At 56.0% G+C, this 24,607-nt stretch overlaps 1 protein-coding gene across 7 annotated transcripts in view; it reads left to right on the forward strand.

Moving 5' to 3' along the window:
- Nucleotides 1-4,543: 4,543 nt before the first annotated feature.
- The window catches only part of RFX1 (regulatory factor X1), a 31,770-nt gene continuing 11,706 nt past the window's right edge, over nt 4,544-24,607 (forward strand). For 2 of the 7 annotated variants that reach the window (XM_064569848.1, XM_064569866.1), the window contains exons 1-7: nt 4,544-5,618; nt 13,406-13,759; nt 20,789-20,898; nt 21,120-21,203; nt 21,900-22,007; nt 22,982-23,098; nt 24,203-24,298. In XM_064569848.1, the coding sequence (XP_064425918.1) occupies nt 13,453-13,759; nt 20,789-20,898; nt 21,120-21,203; nt 21,900-22,007; nt 22,982-23,098; nt 24,203-24,298 (822 nt within the window). In that variant the 5' untranslated portion in view covers nt 4,544-5,618; nt 13,406-13,452. Of the gene's footprint in view, nt 5,619-10,549; nt 10,703-13,405; nt 13,760-20,788; nt 20,899-21,119; nt 21,204-21,899; nt 22,008-22,981; nt 23,099-23,625; nt 23,763-24,202; nt 24,299-24,607 lie in introns of those variants that run through there. The other 5 variants (XM_064569854.1, XM_064569855.1, XM_064569859.1 and 2 more) reach the window with 5 other exon arrangements.

Here is a 24,607-nt window from a genome sequence, read left to right on the forward strand (position 1 = left end):
GGCTTCCTGCTGAGCAGGGAGCCCAATGCGGGGCTCGATCCCAGGACCCTGGGATCATGACCTGAGCCAAAGGCAGACGCCCAACTGACTGAGCCACCCAAGCGCCCCAGTAGATAGTTTTAAACTTCTTTTTTTCTCCCTTTTAGCAAAAGTCCGTGGAGATCTCTTCCTCTTGCCACTGAGGTCGGGAGCAAGGTTGCTGTATTTTAAAATGCTACGATGTGCAGATTTCACCCCATTAGCACTACATTTCTTTTTTTTTTTTTTTAAGATTTTATTTTTTATTTTTTGACAGAGAGAGACATAGCGAGAGCAGGAACACAAGCAGGGGGAGTGGGAGAGGGAGAAGCAGGCTTCCGGCAGAGCAGGACCCTGGGATCATGACCTGAGCCAAAGGCAGACGCTTAACGACTGAGCCATCCAGGCGCCCAGCACTACATTTCTTAAGAGCTACTTGGCTTTCACCATTGGCTTAGTATTCTATATCATGCAGCCTTCTGATTTCATCTTTCTAGAAAGATGGACACCTACATGGCCTCCAGCTTCCCACTTAATGAGTATCCTTACCTCGTGCAAAACCTTCAATGAATATAAAAATGCGGAACAGAATTACCAAGTCACAGCTCTCTCAGTTTAACAGAGACCCCATAACTGGCTTAAACAAGGAGAATGTCTCTGTGGGCCGACAGCTGGGAGCCCCAAGTCCTTCTGTCAGTTGCTGCGCAATCCTCTAGGGTAGTATCTCCGAGGACATTTGGCTCAGTCTAGAGACCTCTTTGGCTGTCATACTTGGGGAGGGAGGGAGCTGCTGGCGTCTAGTGGTGGCCAGGATGCTGCTCAATACCCTACCATGCACAATATCCTATGATGCAAGGACAGTCCCCCACCACAAAGAACAATTTGGCCCTAGAAAAGTCCCCACTCCTTTTTTCCAGGACTGACTTGTTGAAGAGACACCCCAGCCTCTGGATTTGTCTGTTGCTTCCAAACGTTGTCTTTTTTTTTTTTTTTTTTTTTTTAGATTTTATTTATTTTAGGGGGCAGGGAGGGGCAGAGGGAGGGGGAGGAAGAATCTCAAGCAGACTCCCTGCTGAGCTCAGAGCCGGACACGGGGCTCGATCCCATGACCCTGAGATCACGACCTGAGCTGAAACCAAGAGTCAGACGCCCAACAGACTGCGCCACCCAGGCGCCCCCGATATTGTCATTTAACTTGTCTCTCAACCCTTTCCATTTTCTGCAAACTGGATGTTAAGCTGAGAGATTTAATCTGAGTCAGGTTTAACATTTTGGCAAGATGTGTCGTAGGAGAAGCTGTGAACTTACTTTTGAGGACGCAGTTCCCTTTACTGTGATGTTGAGCTTCACTGCAGCTAACACTGGTGACAATCTGGCCTCCGTGACAAAGTCCACTCCCCTACAGCCAGCGAGCCATCCAGCACCTTGTGCGTATATTGTTCCCCATCATCCTTTCACCTGTAACACCCAATAGGCTTTATAATGCTTATTGGTGATCACTGCCCAAATCAGTTGTTTCCTTGGCTTTTGCAAAATGGTGATTTTTTAAATTCTCCCTTTCCTTCTAGGTTTTTAAAAATATTTTATTTATTTGAGAGAGAGAGAGTGAGAGAGAGCATGAGAGGGTAGAGGGTCAGAGGGAGAAGCAGACTCCCTGCTGAGCTGGGAGCCTGATGAGGGCTCCTCATCCTGGGACTCCGGGATCATGACCGAACCAAAGGCAGTTGCTCAGCCAACTGAGCCACCCAGGCGCCCCCCTTTCCTTCTAAATTTTTAAGCTAATACTAGGGAGGCAAGACCATCCTTAATTCCTTACTTTTAATTACCAATGTTTCAGAAAGGAGTTGGTCAAGAGCTGCTTCCAATGGTATAATGTGTGCATGTGTTTTAAACTTTCAAATTGGAGCATAATATACATAAAGTGCACAGATTTTTTTTTTAGATTTTATTTTTATTTCTTTTATTTTTTTTTATTTTTATTTTTTTTACAAACCCTTGTGTTGAGGGCTGACTTTCAATAGATCGCAGCGAGGGAGCTGCTCTGCTACGTACGAAACCCCGTAGATTTTATTTTTATTTATTTACTTGAGAGAGAGAAAGTGGGAGCAGAAGGAGAGGGACAGGCAGACTCTACACTGAGTGCAGAGTCCTACGAAGAGCCTGATCTCATGACCTGAGCTGAAATCAAGAGTCGGAGGCTTAACCCACTGAGCCACACAGGCGCCCCAAGTGCACAGATTTTGAATGGAGAGCTCAGGGAATCTTTATATCTATATACCCATGCAATGGGGCACTTGGGTAGCTCAGTTGTTAAGCTGCTGCCTTAGGCTCAGGTCATGATTCCAGGGTCCTGGGATTGAGCCCCGCATTAAGCTCTCTGCTGGGCAGGAGGCCTGCTTCTCCCTCTCCCACTCCCCCCGCTTGTGTTCCCTCTCTTGCTCTCTCTGTCAAATAAATAAAAATCTTTATATACCCATGCAAGCACTATCAGATAAAAAATTTAGAACATTTCTAGCCCACACTGCCTTCCCTGCCACAAAGGCTTATAATGAATATTTGTGATTGAAGAAATGATTTCAGGCTTGGCTGTGCCCATCTTGAGGCTTAGGGATGTCAGGAAGGTGGGGAAATGGGTTGGAGGTGGAAATAGGGCTTCTAGTCCCAACTCCCCACAGGGCTGGCCCTGGGACCTCCACCTGTCTCACAGCAGCTGCAGGGCTGAGTGACTTTGCTCTGCCAGCTGCGATTTATTCTGGACACCTTATGCCTGGAAGTCTCGTGAATTCTTGGGGGGACTTGTCAGGGCTGAGGCGGAGCCGGCAGTTCCAGGCAGATTGGGACTGCTACTGCTTCTCCTCTTCCATCGAGGGTCCCATCCAGGGGCATGAAAGCACACTGGAAAGTCCCAGAAAAGGAGACAGGCTGTCTGGGCTCTGCTGCCTCCAGTTGTGTGGTCCCGAGGGAGCACCTTCCACCTCTGAGAGTCCGTTTGCTTACCTGGCTAGTGGGGGGGAATATATTCCACTTTGCTGAGTTGTTGGGAGGATTTCTTTTCTTTTCTTTTTTTTTTTTAAAGATTTTATTTATTTATTTGACAGAGAGAGAGATAGCGAGAGAGGGAACACAAGCAGGGGGAGTGGGAGAGGGAGAAGCAGGCTTCCCGCTGAGCGGTGAGCCCGATGCGGGGCTGGATGCGGGGCTGGATGCGGGGCTGGATGCGGGGCTGGATGCAGGGCTGGATGCAGGGCTGGATGCAAGGCTGGATGCAGGGCTGGATGCAGGGCTCGATCCCAGGACCCTGGGATCATGACCTGAGCCAAAGGCAGACGCTTACCAACTGAGCCACCCAGGCACCCCTGTTGGGAGGATTTCTGAGGAGTCATTTGGTTACCTGTACTTCTCTGACCTCACCTCCTGACACCTTCCTCTTTGCTCATTCTGCCCCAGCCAGATATTTGTTCCTTCCCCACCTGGCCTTTGCCTCTGCAGTTTCTACCACCTGGGTTTTATGGGGCTTGCTTCCTCCTCACCCACCACTCAGGCTCACTTTGCATGATCAGGAGACACAGGAGACAGCAGCCTCTTATGTTGCTCTTACAGCCCTCATAAACCTGTCTCATGTATTAATTTCACTAATAATTGTGTCTCCCCTAGTAGAATGCAAGGTCTAAGGATTTGTCCGCTTCTTTACTTTTACAACCCGGGCCTTGCACACAAGAAGTGTGAAATTGGTTGAACCAGGAAACAGAAGCTCAGAGATAGAGCCACTTTGTCTCATTGTCACACAGCAGAAGTGGAAATTAGAACCATGGGCTCTGATCTGGTGGAGCCTAGGGCGCAAAATTTGAAGAACGGGGTGCCAAAAAACTCACTGATCAAGATAATATTTTGAAAAATCAAAATTAAAGCAAAAAAAATTCAATGATTAAAATATGTTTTTAAGCAAGTAAAGGACAAGATCCGATCCTGCACTTGCATGACTCACCTCACCTTAATCCCAGTCCCGGCGGATCTTATCTTTATTTAAAATTTCGGTATTTTGCTCTTCATGAATTTTTTTCCCCATTAATTTTGATACTTAAAAAATATCGGAAAAAATATTGGATTAGAGAGCGCCTGGGTGGCTCAGTTGGTTAAGTGACTGCCTTCGGCTCAGGTCTTGATCCTGGAGTCCATGGATCGAGTCCCGCATCGGGCTCCCTGCTCAGCGGGGGGTCTGCTTCTCCCTCTGACCCTCTTCCCTCTCGTGCTCTCTGTCTCTCATTCTCCCTGTCTCAAATAAATAAATAAAATCTTTAAAAAAAAAATATTGGATTAGAATGTCATTTATCTTGATGACTGAGTTTTTGCGCCCGAGGCGCGCTCACCCTAATCTTAACCCGCTTCTGTCTCTTCTCCCCTGCGGAAATTGAAGCGAGGAGGACGGTGTTGGGGAGCGGAATGGCGGGGAGGGCGGTGCAGAGCAGCCCGAGCTCCCCTGGGAGGGGCTGGGTGCCGACCTTTGCTTATCGCCCGCGATAGAAGCCTCTAATTAAATCCTCCGCCTGCGGGAGACCTTTCCCAGAGCCCTCCGCACCGCCTGCGGGGCCGAGATAGCCGCGGCTGTCCCGGCAGCAGTGACCTTTCCCGGCTCGAGAGGGCGGGGAGGCGGGAGCAGGCGCGGAGGCCCGGTCTAGGCAGAGGTGGCCGCGCGCTCGGGGGATGGGACCTGGGATCGAACCCCACCTTGGCTCCCCACGACCATCCCACCACCAGGGGGCAACGAGGGTAGGCGAAGAGCGCTCAGTGACGTCATCGAACCCCTAACCCGGCCCCGCCGCTGACGTCACAGAAGAGCAGAGCACGTCACCGCATTCCTCCCGTGACGTAAGCGCGCGAAGCTAGGAACTGACCCACCGGGGAAGGGAGAAGTCTGAAAGAAGAGAGCTTTCCTTTCTCGCCTTTTATAGTTGGTAAGGCGTTTAAGGTACGCAGAGCGGACTACCATTCCCAGTTGGCCTTGCGTGTCGCGCATGCGCACGGCTCCCAGCTAGAGAGCGCGGCAAACCTTTGGAATAGATTGACGTCCCTTTAGCTGAACCGTAAGGCAGATTTTACAGCAGCAAACCCAATCCCAACCTCACAGACCCCACCCCTTTATTCTTAGGCCGCTGCTTCCTTGCGGGAGTGACGGGTTCTCCTGCCTTTGAGGGTTCAGTTTCCTTTGATGGACAAGCACACCGATGAATCAGAGCGCCGAGAAGTCGAGAGGGTGTTGAAAAGCGTGACTTGGGACCAATAGCTTAGGAGCAGGACCTAGCGCCGTCCAATCACTTCTCTTGGCGCCGCCAATCACCCAGGACTCCGCCCCCGCTCGTGACGTATGTAGGGTGGGTAGCAACAGTTGCCCCGGTGAGGGAAACGGAGGCGCCATAGCCACGGTAGTCGTGGCGACCAAGCAACCCGGCAACGCGAGTCAACAACAACAACCGCCCGGCCGACCCCCACCCCCACCCCCCCTTGCCCGGCCCGGGGACCCCGGCACGTTCCGTCCCCCTCCCAACATCGCCTCCGAGACCTCTGGAAAGCCCTTCTGCGGACAGAAGTAGGAAGAAGCCGAGGTAACCCGGGCGGCCCTGGGGTGGCGGGCCGGGCCAGGGAGGGCGGCGGGGCCGGGGCTGAGGGTGTCGCTGTAATCATAGTCCGGAGGGAAGGGGCGGGCGGTCAAAATGGCGGCGGCGACTGTCGGGGCCGTGGGGGAGGGGGCCGGGGCCCGGCTGGGGCGACACCACCCGCCCCTGGGGTCCGGGGCCCAGCCCCCGCGAGGGGCGGGCGCTAGCAGGCCGGCGGCGAGTGGAGGTCGGCCGGACGGGGCGGGGGGCTTTTATATGTTGGGAGGTACGGAGAGGCGGGCCTGGGGAGGCCGGGCCAATGGGAGCGAGGGAGGGGCGAGGCGGGGCCGAGGTGAGTGGGCGGGGCCAGGTCGTAAGGTGTGGGCGGGGCCGGCGGGCGGCGGGGGGTGCCGGGGAGGAACCGGGTGGGGCAGCTGCCGCCTGGGCCTTGCCGCATCCCAAAGGGATGGGAGGCCACCTGTGCCGCGTCGCTTTCGAAGCCCCCGCTCCCAGTCATTCCCAGTACACACTGTCTGCCACATCTCAGGCCTCAGTTTTCCATCCTGTAAAGTGGGGGAGAATCACTGCTGTCGTCCCTTTTCTGCATTTCAGGGACTCCTAACTCCTTTCAGGAATTTCTCTAGGGCTCATCTTCGAACTTTCTCTAGGGCTCATCTTTGAACTACCCCATGTGCTGTTTTTGAATGCGGTTTGATAAAACAGTTAACTAATCTTGATTTCAGCACTGCTGTCTGCTCCTAAATCTGCCTTCTTCTCTCTGAGAGAAGGCAAAGGGAGTCAAAGTTTCATGGAGAAGCTGTGGGCTGGGAGTATGGCTTTAGCCGGGAGGATTTGGTGTGCAGAAATCAGAGCCCATGGCAGGGAAGGGTGATCTCGGGTGACTCGAGACAGAACAGAAACTTGATTGCTTTTCTGTGGGCTGCTCTCTTAGATCTGGTGTTGTCCCTGGGCAGAGGACTTGTTTCTGGAGCTGGGATGATTTCTAACCATTCTACCCATCACAGTCTCCCTTTCTGGGAACGGGAAGCAAATGGCGCCCGAGGAAGTTTCTTAGATTTCTTAAGCTGCTTCTCTTGGCCAGACACATGTTTTTGTGTCAATCAAGTTGGTGTCAACTGGGTCACATGTCACTGAGGAGGTACCAGCCTCCAGAGCCACGTGGGCAGGAGCGGGACATCAAGATCAGAGGGAAAGGGAAGTGTTCCATGTTTGTTACAGGAGAATCTGAGTGTCTGCTTTGCGGGGCAACAAGATCTGCCAGCTTGGGAAAGAATTTATTTTTTTCAAACAGCCAGCTGGGCCAAGTCCACTTTGTTTATTCTCTGTCTTGCTTTGGAGCTTGGCATCAGCAGAGCAGAGTGGTGGTGTGCAAATTGCAGCCGTTTTCTTTTCAAATCAATAAACTTCAAGGAGAAGGATTGTTTCAGGCTTTCCTAAAGCTTTCAAGAATTTGAGATAAGGTTGGGGGGGTGGGTCTCACTTCTCCAGGGACTTTTTCTAGACCTGGTCCTCTTTGAGAGGTGGCAGGACCCCTTTGAAAGTTAGGGAGGACAGAGATTAGTTTTCAGTACAAATCTGGAAATACCAAGTCTGCCTGAAAGATCATTACCACCTGTTGGAAAGGCAAACTTTGAGCGGAAGGTGATGTTACTGATCATCTAGTCTTGTTAACTGTCTCTCCCCCACCATAACTTTTATATTTGAAGGGCCCAAGCCCAGAGGGCTCTTTTGACGAGGGTAGAGAGCGCTGGTTTGATTTGCTTTTGGAAACAATCACCTGTTTTCTAGCTGTGCCTGTGGATGTGTTAGTTTACTACTCTGGACCTCAGTTTCCCCTAAGCTAGGGGCAGTGATCATTGGTAATAATTTTAAGCTCATATTGCTGTGTTATGGATCCTGTAAAAGAATACATGTTGGGGGCGCCTGGGTGGCTCAGTTGGTTAAGCGACTGCCTTCGGCTCAGGTCATGATCCTGGAGTCGCGGGATCGAGACCCACATCGGGCTCCCTGCTCGGCAGGGAGTCTGCTTCGTCCTCTGACCCTGTCCCCTCTCATGTGTTCTCTCTCTCTCTCATTCTGTCTCTCAAATAAATAAATAAAATCTTAAAAAAAAAAAAAGAATACATGTTGAGCATCAGATACCTAGTAATTGCTCAAACTCTGTTAGCTGCCATTGTTATTCTCATGATTGGCCCTTCCTGCTCAGCCCTCTGAATTACACCACTTGCATTTATTTTTATCATTTTGAATTGGGCGAGAGCCTAGTGGCTTTAAAGGTTGACTCACTTGCTGGGCTGTGTGGGCTGATGACAGAGATGACAGAGATCCCAGAAAGCTGGATACCAGGACTCCAATTTCTAGTGAGAAAATGCCATTCCCCTTGCTCCTGAATAGCCTTTCTGCCGCTTTAGGAGAGTAGCCAAAAAGAAAAATTCTCCTGGGCCTGGGCCCAGACTCAGCTCCAAGGCTTCCAGGAGGCAGCTGGGTGAGCCAGGGGTGTGGGTGTCGTGGGAATGGTGTCTCTGGAGCTGAAGTCCTTGCCTTTCCCTCCCCATACACATCTCAATAGCTCGGGGATGGGCCAGGCGGACTCCCCCAGGGACGCAGCCTGCAGATAGCAACTGCACAGTGCCTAGTACTCTTCTTGGGCTGGGGAGCCCATTCTGGACCAGGGGGCATCGCCCACCCCTGCTGCCATAAGCCTGCTGCTGGCAGAGGCAGGAAGCAGGAACTTGTTCACAATTGGTAGACTCAAACTGGCCTTTGACGCTCATGAGTAGTGTGCTCCTGGCGTGTAGACACATATTTGACAGTAAAAGTTGAGCCTGTACTATGTGCCTGTCTAGGGAGCTGGAGGTAAGGTGATGGGCAAGGCAGGCCGTACTGTGTGCCCATTCTCAGAGCTGGAGATGCAGAGATGGGCAAGGCAGGCTGGGTCTCTGCTCTTGGGGAGCTTGCATTTCTGGTCATGGAGGGAAAGGGAACTATGAATAAGAAAATAAACAGACAAGGAAATACAGGGCCAGGAAGAAAACAAAACAGGAGTATGTGCTTCAGAGTGCTTGGGGTTGGGGGAGGAGAGCACACTCGAGACCCAAGAAGGTGACATATAAGCTGAGATCTGAATGATAAGAAGCAGCCAGCAGTGGAGAATGGGGGTAGAGGTGAGGAGAACATGTCAGTCAGGTGGAAGAGTCTGGTGCAAAGGTCCTGAGGCAGGAGGACGTCTGGAGCATTCTAGGAGCAAGAGCCAGTTTGACTAGAACATTCAAAGTGAGATAGGAAGGACCTTAAGGCCCCATAGCGCTTGGGAAGGGATCTGGATTTTATTTCATCTCTGTGATAAGAGCCATGGAGCCTTCTGAATAGAGGGGTGACAAGATAGGATTTGTGCTTTCAAAGGATCTTACTTTTTTTTTTTTAAATATTTTATTTATTTGAGAGAGAGAGAGAGAGCAGGAGCACAAGGCGGGGGGAGGGGGGAGGGATAGAGGGAGAAGCAGACTCCCTGCTGAGCAGGGAGCCCAGCATGGGGCTCCATCCCAGGACCCTGGGTTCATGACCCGAACCAAAAGCAGATGCTCAACCGACTGAGCCGACTAGGCACCCTCAAAGGATCTTAAGGACTATCGAGGCAAGAGTGGAGCTAGGAGCCAGTAATGAGGGTGTTGCAGGAGTCCAGGCAAGAGAGGAAGACATCTCAGAGTAGAAGGGTGTTGATAAATGTGGAGAGAAGTGTAATACCTCCTTAGGATCTATTTTGAAGGAATCATTGAGAAGTCTTAAAAACTAACTGTGTATAGAAGATGAAGGAAACCCACATCCTTATATTTATTTTCCCTATTCCCAGCAAGTTCCTCATCAAAGCCATTCTACAGATGAGGAAAGGGAGTTTTCTTTCCATTTTCTTTTTTTTTTTTTTAAAGATTTTATTTATTCATTTGAGACACAGAGATACAGAGAGAGAGAGAGAGCATGAGCAGTGGGAGAGGCAGAGGGAGAGGAAGAAGCAGACTCCCTGTTGAGTCAGGAGCCCGATGTGGGACTCGATCCCAGGACCCTGGGATCATGACCTGAGCCGAAGGCAGATGCTTAACCATCTGAGCCACCCAGGCGCCCCTTCTTTCCATTTTCTTAGGAGGGCCTTTCCAAGACGTAAACCATTTGGTTATAGAATCTGGAATCCAAACCAGAAGTCAGCAAACTATGGCTATCACCTGGTTTTGCATGGCCTGTGAATTTGCATGATTTTTTATGCTTTTTTTTTTTTTAAGATTTTATTTATTTATTTGAGAGAGAGAATGAAAGAGAGCACAAGAGGGGGGAGGGTCAGAGGGAGAAGTGGACTCCCCGCTGAGCAGGGAGCCTGATGCGGGACTCGATCCTGGGACTCCAGGATCATGACCTGAGCTGAGGGCAGTCGCTCAACCAACTGAGCCACCCAGGCGCCCGATTTTTTATGCTTTTAAATGATGGGGGAAGAAATTACAAGAAGAAAATTTTGTGGCCCGAATAAAATGTCAGGACATGTGATACTATATGAAATTCAAATCTCGGTGTCTATAAATAAAGTTTTATTAGCACATAGCCATGCTCGTTTGTTTAAATATTATCTATGGCTGCTGTCACACTGCAGTGGCAGAGTTGAGTAGTTGCAACAGAGGCTGTCTGCCCTCAAAGCCAAAAATGTTGGCTGTGGCCCTTTACAGAAGTTTGCTGGCCCCTGACCTGAGGTAATTGATTCAAACATTCTCCAAAAACAGCTGTTGGCTTTGAAGTTAGGTGCAGCCATTGGTGCTTTTCTTGGCAGTTTCATTGCCAAGGAACAGATTTGCTGAGCGATTCCCTTGTTTCATGTGCCCTGCTCTGTAAAGGAAGGGATCTCATGCTGTTTATATTTGTGACTTATTTCTCTCTAGAGAGCACCCTGCAGAGCTCTGCTTGTCCTAGTCATCCACAAATGGAAAGAAAAGGGCTCCCTGGTCGACGAATAATTGTGGGACACTTGGTATCCTGTATTGCCCTTCCTAGAGATTGACAATGACGGTGCTGAGAAGGCCTCCAATAGAGAAGTGGGTTTAACTGTTTCATTAATCTTCCCTTCACCTTTTCCAGCTTGGCCTTTCAGCCTTCGCTGTCACCTCCTTCCCCTGCCCCTGAGTGGAAGGAATGGGGCCTGTGGGCTTTGCACCTCAAGGAGGAGAAAGCACCCTGCAAGTGTGGAGCTTTTAAAGCCCTTTCCTGGGGCGCCTGCATGGCTCTGTTGTTAAGTGCCTGCCTTTGGCTCGGGTCACGATCCCAGGGTCCTGGGATCGAGCCCCGTGTCGGGCCCTCTGCTCGGTGGGAAGCCTGCTTCTCCCTCTCCCCCTCCCCCTGCCTGTGTTCCCTTTCTCACTGTGTCTCTCTCTGTCAAATAAATAAATAAAATCTTTAAAAAAAAAAAAAGCCCTTTCCTTGCGGGAGGTACCATAGGAGCAAGCTCTGCTAGGGCCCAGAAAGCCCAGGCCAGGGTTTCTCAGAGAGTTCTCCCAGGGCCAACGGGCTCAGAATCATCCCAAAGGAGAGTTAGCTCAAACAGCAGACTCTGGGACCATCCCAGACTCCCTGGGCACTGGTGCCCAGGAACCTGCATTTAACTAGCTCCCCAGATGATGCTGATGAACACCAGGGTTGGATTCCCCCTGGGCACCTCCTTCTAAGAGCCTGAGGAATGTGTGTGTCTCTCCTGCCCCCACCCTTCTCCATCTCCACTTGGCACCGGTATTTGTTCAGTGACAAGATAATAGAGGCTTCCACATCCCAGTGCTTACTGGGTGCTGGGCTTGTCTTGTCAGATCGTTACGGCAGCCCTATGAATTGGTGTCCTCATCATCCCCAGTACAGGTGGGGAAACTGAGGCCCAGAGGAAGGTCAGTAATGTGTCTGCGAATGAAGAGACAGGTCAGGGTTTATGTTGAGGTGGGTCTGACACCATGCAGATGGACAGCAGTCAGCTGCGGTGACCCCAGCCCCTACACTGGGCCAGAGTTTGGACCCAGTGGTGTGAGGAGCCCCCAGGAGGCAGCCCCTCTGATGCTGGCAGGAGGGAGTTTGGGAGGGCATGGGCTGGGGGAGAGCGACTTTTTCTTGTGTGTGGCAGGTGTTTAATCTCTGTGGGTAGGGCCCAGGTCTCCTGGTCTGAAAAACAGGGAAGATGCTACCTACTGAGTATGAGAAATAAACAAGCCCCGTGCCTGGCTCCCTGAGTAGGGCTCGGGGCTAAGAGCATACATCTGGAGGTCAGAGAGACCTGGGTTCAAGTCCTCTTCTTACCAGTTGCTGGGCACCCTTCGCGTGGTTTTGCTCATCTGTAAGCTGGCCGTGGTGGTTCCTCCCGCATGGGGCTGCTGTGCAGAGGTGAGCACAGCAGATGCTCCTGGGGCTTCTGGTCAACCAGCAGCAGTTGCTTCTCCCACCCCCTTCTGCTTGCAAATCCCACTCTCGGTCACCAGTGGCTGGAGGGCCGCCTGCTGGCGCGCGATGGCACACAGGTGCCCCAGGGTTAGTGCAGAAGAGCCTCTGGTTCAGTGGCCTGGAGTGCCCGCGAGCGTCACAGGCGACTGACCGCAGGCAGGTCCAACTCAAATACTTCCCTGGGCCAGGCAGGGGCCATGGAGGTATGGGGGCTGGAGCTCCGCCTCTTCATCACTCTAGTGTTTCTTCCGCCGTCCTCAGTCGCTCGGGAGTTGGGGATGGCACCCATTAGTGTGGGCAGCGGGGAAACCATTTGCTCATCTTCTGATGAGGTGGGGCCGGGTGAGAGGGAGGGTGGCGCTAGCACGGGGAGGGGGGCCGTGAGCTAGAAGGGACAGAGCTCAGCAAGAGGGACGGGGTGCTTAGCCCAGTACCTGGAAGAGGGAGCACGACCCTTGAGCAGCCAGAAAAGCTGCCTCCGCCTGGTTGGGCCGGCCCCATTCTGTGGCCAGGGCTCGCTCTCAGCCCAGGGCCCCTGGACTCAGACTGGCACTCTTCCTGTGATGAGCCCCCATCTGGTGTCGTAACCCAGTATGGTCCGTTCAGGCCTGAAAGCCCCTGAGGCCACAGGCTGCTCTAAGGGCTTTTTGGACTCAAACACCTTCCCCTTTCTGGTACCCCACTGGGAATGATCCTCAGCCAAGAATCCCAGCCGAGATAGCAGGCATGTAAGGAACTGGGACAGGCTGGCCTGGAGACCGCTTTCCCCAGACTTTACCTTCCAGCAGTTAGCCAACTACTCAAGTGCTCAGAATGCCCAGGATTCAGCCTCAGCCTGCTGTGTGGCCTGGGGCAAGCTCCTCAACCTCTGTGAGCCTCAGCTCCTCATCTGGCAGAGCAAACTCAAACCCAGACACGGTTGTTGCAAAGTTTAAAATGAAATAATGTAGAGAAAGCACTCAGCACAGTGCCCGGTCTGCAGGAGCCCTCAGGAGAAATGCACCATTTGACCCCACCCTCCCCGGCCCCCCCCTTGACGCAGGGGTCCCCCAGGCACCAGGGGCTGAAGGAAGAAGGCAGAAGTCCTGAACAGGGGTGAATGGAAGAGGCGTAGACCAGCCTCAGTCCATAACCAGTTCCCCTGCAGTGATGGGTTCATTGTATCTGGCCACCAGCCTCGATTTAATTAAGTTAGTGAGGAACCTAAACGTGTCTCTAGGGAGCCAGGAACTGTCCCTGGTTTCCTCTGCTTGTGGATTAATTCTTGTTTTTCCTTCTTTTGTTTTTTTTTCTGTTTCCCTCCTCCTCTTCTTCTTCCCAAGGAAGAAAAAAAAAAGCCTTATTTATTATCATTTTCCCCACTGTTGGCATGGCAACACCAGCGTACGTTACTGAGCTACAGGCAGCCCCGCAACCATCCCAGCCACCACAGGCCCCGCCCCAGCCACCGCCGCCGCCCCCAGCGGCGCCCCAGCCCCCCCAGCCGCCTGCCACCGCTGCTACCCCCCAGCCCCAATATGTCACTGAGTTGCAGAGCCCCCAGCCCCAGGCACAGCCCCCAGGCAGCCAGAAGCAGTACGTGACGGAGCTCCCGGCCACCCCCACGCCCCCGCAGCCGGCCGGCGCACCCACCCCGTCCCCGGCGTCCCAGCAGTACATCGTGGTCACTGTCTCCGGTAAGTGGACATGCGCTTGCAGCCAGGGTGCTCCGCGAACAACTCGGAGAGGAGTTTGGGGAGCCCGGCATCCTGGATGTGCGCGGGGGGCACAGTGACTGAAGCTCTGTCTGTGCCTGTCACCACAGCAGCTTTCAAACTTGCTGGGGTTCCCCGGTGGGACTTGGGGGGTGTTTCTGGGGAAGGAGTCGTCAGGCCAAGCAATGAGGCTTCTGTCCACCTAAACTCCTTCCCACCAGGGCAGCTCATAGGGCTGTTTCTGTCTCTGTCCCCAAGTCAACTGCCATTTGAGGAAAGGACTGGGTGGTGGACTTAAAGTTCGCAAACATCTCTTGGAGATGGAGGGTGAGCACCTGGCCGCTGCACTCCTGGCCTGGCCTCGTTTCTCACCGGTTCAGCCTGTTTCCTCATCCACAGAGGGCTGGTAACAGCTTCGTGAGCTCAGGGGATACATGTGAGGTGTTCACGGAGGCATTTCAGGGAGGTCAGCTGGGAGGCCTCCCCGGAGGTGTAACCTTTTTGGTTCTGGCAGGACCCAGGGGCTGAGGGAGGCCGTTGGTTGGGCAATTTCGTGATCATGTGGGCAAGGACCTCTGTTTCTCACTGTGGTCTACCCTTATGGCCGTGGAGAAAGTGACCAGGGGGCTCAGGTCGTGGCATCTGTGATTCTTGCCTAGACCATCTTCCCCAAGCCCCAGTTCCCTCCAGGATGGAGACGGGCCGAGCAGAAGGAACTGGGAGCAGAGGGTCAGGACAGGTAGTCATTCCCCTGAGAAGGCGGAGCTCAGACCAGGACTGGGCATCATTTGTGGTTTCCAGTGTGCTCAGTGGAGGAGGGAGGATGTGGTGAACCCCTCCCTCCCCCTGCCCAATCCTTCCAGAGTGGAAAATAAGGAAGGGATGGGAATCATAAAGGCATCTTGGGAGGCTGTGAAAGGGGCAGGTCAAGACTGGGTTTAGGAAGATAGGACAATATAGAGTGACACATGGCAACTGACATGGCCCCAAGGGACCAGAACAGGTGTAGGCGGGGCCCTGAGCAGCATCCTTTAGGCTCCTGGCAGTGTGGAGGTCCCCAGAGAGGGCTCAGGGTGGTGACGCTTTACCACAGGGACTCGTCTGGAGGGATGTCACGTGAGAGCCACACTGAGAACCCCAGCCATGGACGTAGCCAGGGTCTCCCGCGGGTTCCCAGCACTGCCCAGTTATCCTGCTAGGTTTTCTCACCAGCATGCCCCCCCCCCGCCGCAAGAAACCCACCCCCACCTCCATCGTCTTGTCTCATTCTGCACTCCTTACCCCTGACCTCGCTGCCTACCTCACTGGGGACAGGTGCCACCACATATCAAGAAGGATCCCATCTCCCCCGAGCCAGCCTCACAGCTCCCAGGGTTGTCTGCAGCCACTGGCGCTGTGAGTCCCAGGCCATCCCCTCCAGGGCCTCGTTACTTGGTCCCTCTCTTTACAAATCTTTCCCACCAGCCTGCAGAGATGAAACAGTTCCTGATTTAATCAGAAATCTCAGTTCCCATACCCCTTCAGCTGCTGCCCACGTCTTCACTTCCTTTTAAGTCAGAATTCCTTGAAGGATTCACCCTCCCTTCCTTAACTGGTGCTCTCCCCTCTGTTGCCTCTGCCTTCCCCCCACCCAGCGCCCCAGTCGGAGTCACCCACAGCCCCCATCTTGTCCGCCTGCTGGTCACTCTTGGTACTCCTCTTCCTCCGGCCCTGGGAAGCGCCTGACACACTGGTCCCCTTCCTCCCTTCTCCGCCCCCTTTGCTGCTTCCTCCTCATCTCCCTTCATGGTGGCCTATTCCACTGTCTCAGCTTTCCCTGCCCCCTTGGTGCTAACAACATGCCCGCGTTGTGGCCTGTGCCCTGGGCTATCGCCCTGAACCCCAGCCACCTTTGACCCATCTGCTCAGGATTGAATGGGCCTCTCAAGCCAGCATGGCCAAATGGAACCCTGGATTTTCCCCTCATCCGGTCCACCCTCTTTTGAGACTTCTTCATCCTAATAAATACCACCCCCAGTCCTGGGTCAGCATGGATTCCTGTCTTACCCATTCTTGAGCAAGACCTCTTGGCTCCATCTCCTACATGCTGCCAGAACCCACCGCCTCTCCCACCTCCACGGCCCCTACCCTGGTCCAGCCTCTGCCCTCGCCGGTCACAGTCCACCCCCGCAGCGACCAAGAGGGAGCCCATCACAACCCAGTTCAACCCAGAAGATTCTGAGGCAGGTGGCCCTGGGGACACTCTCTGAGAAGCCCTGACCTTGGCTTTCTCATCTGAGGAGAGCTGGCCCCCTGTGGCCCCTCCCACAAGGGAAGGGCTTTAAAAACTCCACACTTCCTGTATCCCCCCTGCTGACAATTTCCTGGCCTCCCAACTCTGGTCTGGGAGGCCCGCCAGCCTCCCGGCACCCCCCGCGCCCCCGCCCCCCCGCCCCCTCCCACACCTGCTCCAGCCCTGCTGGCCTTCCCGCAGCTCCAAAACCCACAAGGCTCAGTCTGGCCCGCAGGTTTTTGCACTCGCGGTGCCCTCTGCCTGGAGCACTCCCGTCCCAGACCTCCTGGTGGCTCGTCCCTTGTGTTCTGGTGTCGGTTCAGTGCCACCTCCCTGATGCCCACACCTCCCCACCTCCACTGCTCACTCCCTGTGTCCTCACTTTGCTTTGTTTTTCTTCTTCTTCTTTTTTTTTTTAAAGATTATTTATTTATTTATTTGAGAGAGAGAGAATGAGAGACAGAGAGTATGAGAGGGAAGAGGGTCAGAGGGAGAAGCAGACCCCCCGCCGAGCAGGGAGCCCGATGCGGGACTCGATCCCGGGACTCCAGGATCATGACCTGAGCCGAAGGCAGTCGCTTAACCAACTGAGCCACCCAGGCGCCCTGCTTTGTTTTTCTTCTTAACACTCATTATCACCTGAAGTGATGACGAGCGCAGTGATGTCCATCCCCTTGTCCCTGAGGGCAGGGCTCTGTACACTGCGTCTCTGTGGCATGAACGCCCATGCGAAGGCTGGCCTGACCCATCACAGCCCTCCCAGTCTGTCGGCCCTGGGCAGCTAGGAGCAGGTGGGAGGCCTTGCCTGCACTGGCTAGAGGACTTTGGCCAGCCTCCAGGGCATCCGATTGGCCCTCGACCTCCCGGGTGCTGGCTTTGGCTGCTTTGGGGGGGCCGGGGTCCTCAGGGCAAGGGTCTGGAAAAGGCACATGGCTCCAGGCCCCAGAGCACCCCAACTCCTGGCACATTCCTCGCCCCCCCTCAGCCTCTCCAGCTCTTCCTGGTGCATGCCCAGGCAGTCCCTGGGGCTTACAGGCCAAGGCCTTTGTCCCCCGCCGCCCCCGTCCGATCCCCCATTGCACTGTGGGGCTGCTCTGTGGGGGTGGGCTGCAGTGAATGGCCTGCTGGTGTGACTCTCGGATTCCTTCTTTGGTCTTGTGGCACCTTGATGGTCTTTCACAGGGGTCCTGGGGACTTTCTTTTCCCTGCTGCTCCCTGTTCTGGTGGCAGTGAGGCTGTCCCCCGGAGGGTGACTGGGTGATGCTTCCTCAATCTGTTCTGAGGAAGAGGGGGTTGGCTGCACCTGTCACTCTACTTGCTGCCCCATTGACCCCTCCCCCATCCCCTTGCAGTGATTTCCCAGCGCTTCTCCATGACCCTCTCCTGGGTTAGTGTCCCTTTCCATCTAAGGGTGGCCTTTGGGCCACTTGAGCCCGTCCCAGGCATGGCGGGGGTCGGGGAGGTACCTGAGACCAGTAAAGGCGCCTGGGGCTCCTCCAGAGCAGAGCAATCTGAGCTGACCAGGGACCCAGGGAGACGCAGGGAGGAGATGGGCGGGGGGTGGTGGGGGGAGGGGGGGGCTGGACCCAACCTGGAGCCCAGGCTAGAATCTGGCTGAGAATGACACCACAGGCAGCTCGTCCAGCCCAATCCCTGTGGGCTCTGCCCTGAGGTGTCTGTGGAGGTGATGGGAAGGCAGCTCAAGTTTCCCTGCTCAGCAACAGCCCTCTAGATCGGAAGTCCCTGTCCTCACAGTCTGTCAGCCTCTCGCCCGACACTCGAGGTGTAAGGAGGGCACTGTGGGTCCTGGCAGCCACCCCCAGGAAGGTGAAACCAAGCCTGCCCGCAGCTGACAGGGCTGGGCTCAAGGAGCGTCTGGGGCCAGCCTTCCTTCCCTGCTTCTCTCACACTTGGAGTCTTTGCGAGTCCAGCACGGCTTGTGTCCGTGAGAGAGATGGGGGTGGGGGGTGTTTGTCAGCATCTCCAAGCACAGATGGGGAAACCAAGGTCAGGACAGACAAGGGACCCAGGACGCACAGGCCCCCCTCAGGAGCCCCGGACTGAAGTCACCTCCAGGAACAAAGGATCAGGAGGGAGGGAGCCAGACTGCCCCGCCCATCGTCCCTGAGGAGTAGGGTCCCAGCTCGTAATCAGGCCTCTCGGCCTTCTCTCAGTCTTCCCCCTCATAGCTCACAGCATTGGAGATGTGAGCGGGTCTCAGTGGGGAAGTGCAGGGCCCAGGGAGGAAGAGATGCTCATCAGATTGAGGGACAGGAAATCAGCTGCCACTTCCTGACTACAGACTTGAGACTGGGGCCCTCCCTGGTCTCATGCACATGCCCAGCATGGAGAAGGCAGACAGACAGATGCAGAGGCTCGCAGACTTCATACCCCAACCCCCAACACACACACACACACACACACACACAGAGCAAGGGCAAGACACGGGTAGACAGGGACACACACACACAGGAAGCCTCTCATCCAGACGGTAGACTCTGGAATCTCACCTGCTTATCCTCATGGTACAGCCCGACATGCCTGGCAGATGTGGGGATCCCAGCCTTGAGGGCCATCCCAGACTGTTTCCTGGGGCTTCCCCATCCCAGGCAGATCCCTGATCTCAGCAGGTCCCCAGGCCTCCCAAATACTAAGGGTCCCACTGACGGAAGGATCAGCCTTGGTGTTTTCATCTGAGCCTCTGGGCCTAGGAGGTAGCTGGGGCCAGCCCCCCACTCACTGCCCACCCTGAACTAGGCAAAACCTGCCCGAGGCTGCCGCAGTTGGGTGCCATTCCTTGGGCTGGGCCTGGCTCCCTGTGTCCCACAGACACCCAGGTGTGCTGGGGCCCCTCACGTGACTTAGGGCTTTCTCAGGTTTCTCCCCAGGGGCCCATCTCAGTGAGGGCTACCTCCCTCACTGCTCACAGAAGCCTAAGTGGGTGCAAGGGAAGATTCTAGCCAAACGTAGGAAATGGTGTCTCCTGGAATTGGCTGCGGAGGCAGCTGGCCAAGTAGGCCTGAGGTGGTTCCAGTGCCTGTCCCACATGTGGCCAATGGGAGGCTTCCTCCAACACCACCTCCCGCATCTGGCCACCACTCCCCCTACACCCAGTACATAACACATTCATGAGCTCTGACCCAGACTTGGTCCCTGAGATTCTTGCATCTACCTGGGACTGCCCTTCTGCCCTGGCCAGGCCCCTCTCCCTGTGTCCCCACATAGCTGAGGCCCAGCTCCTCACTTTGGAGGGTGAGGATGCTCTGGTCCTTACGGCGTTCCCATAGATCCTCACCTTACTGTTCACCACTGCCCTTGGGGTGTCAGCCCAAGCATGACCTGAAGCTCTAGATTCCATGCACAATGTGAGGTTTATGTGGGCACAGATAATGGGCCAGAATCCTGGCTTGTCAGTTCCCAGCTGGGCAGATCACTTCCTCTCTCCCAGTCTCTCGCCTTATCCGATAATGGGGGTAATAAAAGTTCCTTCTGTCTCCAACTACCCAGGAAGACCCTAGCACAGCAGCTGGGGCACTGGAAGCACTCTAGTCACTCCTATTACTCCTTGCCCACCACCCTCCTGTCCTGCCAGGGGACCCCCCAGGAGGTGGCACTGGGACCTTGGCTCCTGGTAGCACATTGGAGGAAGGGCAGGCACATATGCTCCCCACAGCCCCAACCTGGCCTCTGGAACTGCTGGGAGCAAGCCAGGACACACGGAAGGGGCAGGATGAATGGTGTCCTGGCTGGGGTGGGGGGCCTCCCATCCAGCGTCTCTCAGGGACACTTGCCCTCTGTGCCTCTCCCCTTCTCAGCTCCCTTGTTAATCACTCAGTGAGATGTGCATGAAACTTGACCTGTGCCCGCCCAATAGTATCTCCGGGTACCAGCCTCCCTCCTGACTTCATAGCAAGGCCCCAGCCCAGAGAAGGCCCTGCTTCGGCCGTGCCTGCTCAGAGGAGAGTGTTTATTCCAAGAGGGCAGCTGGGGAGCTCTGCATCCACCGGGGGGATTAGCTCCCCAAGGTTGCGGGTATAAAGCCGCCCACGTACCCTGCTGTTCCCAAAGAGGTGGGCAAGGAGTGAGGAGTGTGGGGCAGGTTTCCCTAGATAGACGGGGGCAGGAGGGAGGTAGGGGCACCATGTTCTACGATTGCCGCTTCTCGGCTGCCTGTCAGCGTGAGTACCTGCCTGCCCCCCTCCCAGCCCCCTCCTGCCCCCATCCCACTGAGGACAGGGAAGCTGGGACAGTGGGGAGGGAGGGGGTGCTTGGCCACAGGCTGGCAAGGCCTTCTAGGGTCACTCTTCTGACCACCTTCTATTCCTGGGAAGCCAGGAGTCATCTTGAAGAAGGTGGCCCCAGCACCTTGGTCCTTCTAGGGCTGCTGAGACCCCAGGGTAGGAGGCCAGTTCCACAAATCCTATCTGTTGGGAAAAGGGATCCAGCCCTCCGGGCCTCTGCTGCATCTGCTCCTCAGTCACCCCTTCTGGTCTGGCTTTGGGACGAGGAGAGGTGGGGTGGGGTGGGGCTGCTTCTGCATGTCAAGGATCCTAGGGCCTTATGGCTCACCCCAGTGGGCAGTGTCAGGGCCGGCCAGGAGGCAGGCAGGATTGTTGGAGAGGCCCGGCCCTGTCAGGGATCCGCTTCAGGCTCCACCGTCCATTCTCATGGGCTCGGGCTCAGGCTCAGGGTGGGGGTGGGGACAGCAGGCGGAGCTGACCCAGTGACCCCTCCTCCAGAAGGCGCTATGCGGGCCAGTGAGACTGTATCGGAGGCCAGCCCAGGCTCCACAGCCAGCCAGACCGGAGTCCCCACTCAGGTGGTTCAGCAGGTGCAGGGCACCCAGCAGGTAGGATACACTCCTCCCCCGGGGGCGGGTTGGGAGGGTACATGAGAGGGGCAGCGGTGACCGTGGCCATGGGAACTTGGCCTCCCGTCCTGCCCCGCTGCCAGAGCCGTCTGCTCCCATGTTCTTACCAAGCTGTTCACTTCAGCCACCCTCCACCCACCTGGGCCAGGCCTCCCCGGGGAAGCTGGCATGGCTCAGGTCCTTACTCCTTGCCCCTACAGCGTCTGCTGGTCCAGACGAGCGTGCAGGCCAAGCCGGGCCACGTGTCACCCCTCCAGCTCACCAACATCCCAGTGCCCCAGCAGGTAAGGCTGCCACACCCGGCCCAGCCCTCACAGCCTCCCCCAGGGGGCACAGCCAACTCCCTGTGGCCTGCTCAGATCTGCCCTCACCAGCAGCAAGGACATAGGCTCCGTCTGGGGGCCTCTGCGCCTGCTGCCTCCAGCGAGTGAGACCATGGCAGTCAGGGCCCATCGGGGAAGGACCACCTGCATGAGTTCTCTTAATAGACACAACTGAGGAGTTGCAGTAAGGAAGGTGACTTTCAGGTCCAGCCCGTGTCTCAAAGCAGAGAACCCCTGCCAGTTAGGAGCCAGGAGCCCGTAGCTAGCACAGGGACTGAGTGCGTGGCAGTGGTCTGTTCCCCAGAAGGCTGTGAGCAGGGTGGGGGGGCTCAGCACAGAACGGGGCAAAGTCCTGTCAGGCTTCAAGGGTGGGAGCCGATTCCGCATGGCCTGTGGAGCCAGGCTCCCTGGACACAGACCCTCGCTCTGCCACTTGCTGGTTCCAGGACCTCGGGCGAGGACTCTGGCCATCCTGAGTCTCTCTGTCACCGTCTGTGAAGTGGGGTTGGTGTCAGTGCTGTACTGGGACTGTTGGGGCAGTTCCGGGAGCTAACAGGTGTGTGGCACTAGGACATCGCCTGGTACGGTGCCAGATGCTCAGGAAAGCCGGGCGAGCTGTTGTGAGTCAACTGTGGTCCTTTTCCCTCCTGGCTCTAGGCTCTCCCCACGCAGCGTCTGGTGGTGCAGAGCACAGCCCCAGGCGGCAAGGGTGGCCAGGTTTCCCTGACGGTGCATGGCCCCCAGCAGGTGCACTCACCCCCTGAGGTAGGTCGTGGCCCCATCAGCTGCCCTCCCTGAACCTCTCTCCCCAGGTTGGCCATGTACCCCCAGAGTATACTTGGAGGGGTCCCTGCCCCCCAAGCCCACTTGCTCCTCCAGAGTCCTTGTTCAGCCCAGGTTGGGTAGCTTGGCTGCCTGATTCATGGCCCCGCTGGCTCCAGGAGGAGGAGGTAGCTTCCCCCCCAGGTTGAGATGGGCCTCACAGCTCCACTTCAGGACTCTGTATCCCAGGAAGGAAAGGAGGCCCCCCAGCCCCGCTTAGGGCTGGTAGAGGCTCTTCCTCAGACTACAAGGGTGGGTTCTGGGGACCTGCCCCCCGACACCAACGAGGGTGTTGGAGGCAAGCAGACCATGGGTGGCTGGGAGCATGGGTGGCAGCATCAGGAGCTTGGGGTCAGACCCCCAGCTCAGCCGTTCTTCCTGGGGGACTCTGGCCAGGCCCGTGGGGCCTTCTGAGCCCAGTGTTTTCTATGTGTAAAACAGCTAATGATACGAAGTGCCACAGCATGGCCCAGAGCCAACAGGGACCTGTAGCCAGTCCGGGGTCAGTGCCTGGCGCTACCACTCAGCTGTGTGGCCTTGGGACGTCCCTTCCCATCTGTGCTTTAGCAACCTCATCTGTTACGTGGGGATTCCCTCACCTAACCCTCCTCACCTCAGGGCTGCAGTCTCTCTGATTGTGGAGGCAACGGGTGACCTCTGAGCTGAGGCCATCTTCGCTGGGGAGGATGGGTCCCCCTACCAGTACCTCTGGGCCGGATCCCCAGCTTTGCCTGGGAGCGATCGGGGCAGGGACTAGGCATTCGGGTTCATGGGATTCGGCCAGTTACCAACCTAGGAGGTTGAGACCTCTACGGCCTGCCACCCTCCCCAAACAGCTCTTGGGAGAGCCCTCCTGAAAAGGGTTTTGTCAGGGCCTGGGTGCCCAGACGACGCCCCCATGTCTCCTTCCCTTGCAGCGGTCACCGGTGCAGGCCAACAGCTCCTCCAGCAAGACGGCTGGGGCCCCCACGGGCACAGTGCCACAGCAGCTGCAGGTCCATGGCGTTCAGCAGAGTGTCCCCGTCACCCAAGAGGTGCCAGGCCAAGGCGGGCAGTGGCTGGGGCAAGGGGTCCTGGCCAGGCAGCCTCTGCAGCGTCCTTGACTGTCTGTGGGAGCCAAGCAGATGGGGGTATAGCCTCAGCAGGCCCCCCGGGCCTTTGGCAAGCGCCTCTTCCTCACTCCAGACTCAGCATCCTTGTCTAAATAATGGCTTCTGCCCTGGGAGCCTGGGGGCAGGGTGGTCGGGGCTGCTGGGGGATGAAATCTGGTCCTCACGGGTGCTGGACAGGCGCTGAAAACTCTGAGAAACAACCTGGCCTCTTTGGGCCCAGTTGCCTGGAGGAAGCCCCAAGGCCAAGTCCTGGCTTACCCCTAAGGAGCTCAGGGGGAGGCCCAAGCTCCAAATCCACGGCCAGCCTTTGGGAGGGGCAGAGGCTCTTCCTCAGACTACAGGGTGGATTCTGGGGACCCCCAGAGGCTATTGCTCTGAGCTGTCAGTGATGGCAGCTGGAGCAGGTGAAGTGGCAAGGGGTGTCTGCCATCTGGTTGTTATCACTCCAGTTGCGGGGTTCCAAACTCCTTGGAAAACCAGATGAAAGCCATAGACTCTTCCCCTAAAGGAAAGCAGAAACGTCACTCTGAAGGATTCACAGATGTTCCTGCTGCGTACCACAGACCCTCGGACCATCCAGGCCTGGGTTTGAGTTCTAATCCACCACTCAGCACCAGCCCCCCACCCCACCCCAGCGTCTGTCCTTCACTGTGTGCCCTGAGGGTGATATCAGGATCTCCGAAGCACCATGGATGTGGGGGTGTGGGATAACCCATGGAGAGAGCAAGGGGGGACAGCAAGGACTCCCTCACTCAGACCCAAGTTCAACTTCAGTTCTGACACTTCCTGTTGGCCTCACTTTGATGAGCCTCTGTTCACATGGGTAACTGGGTGCCCAGAGTGAACATAGCGATGAATCTAAAAGGGCGAGCAGGGAAAAGCTGCAGAATGGTGGCTTCTTTCTCACCAGGCTGCCCTGACGCTTACATGGGTTCCTGTGGGCATGGGGCGGGGGAGACTCGGGGATGGGTGGGCCACCAGGGGCACCACGGTCACCACAGTCTGACCTGCCTTTTCCCTCCTCAGAGGTCCGTGGTCCAAGCCACTCCACAGGCGCCCAAAGCCGGCCCCGTGCAGCAGCTCACGGTGCAGGGGCTCCCGCCAGTTCACGTGGCTCAAGAGGTGCGTGCCTCCTCCACCTGCCTCTGGGCAAACTGGGACTGGGCCCGGGCTGGGCTGGGGAGGGGTGCAGGCCCTTCAGGCCGCGGGGAGGGAATGGAGCTGGGGATCCTCGAGGGCCCCAGCCCCGCTCCAGGCTCCACCTGGGGCTGTGGGCTGCAGACTCGGTCTTGGAGCCTTCCCACTTTCCCCACCCCCGGGCACCTGTCAGTTCAAGGGCCCAGGTTTTGCTAAGAGAGGGATCTGGATTCTCCCCTCCCAGAGACACCGGGTGGGAGACCTGTCGGGTTGCTGGTGAGCTCAGCGACCCGG

The sequence above is a fragment of the Mirounga angustirostris genome, unplaced genomic scaffold (genome assembly GCF_029215605.1).
Source record: "Mirounga angustirostris isolate CCGP_5_RB_7025 unplaced genomic scaffold, mMirAng1.0.hap1 SCAF_1, whole genome shotgun sequence".
NCBI classification, from domain to species: domain Eukaryota; kingdom Metazoa; phylum Chordata; class Mammalia; order Carnivora; family Phocidae; genus Mirounga; species Mirounga angustirostris.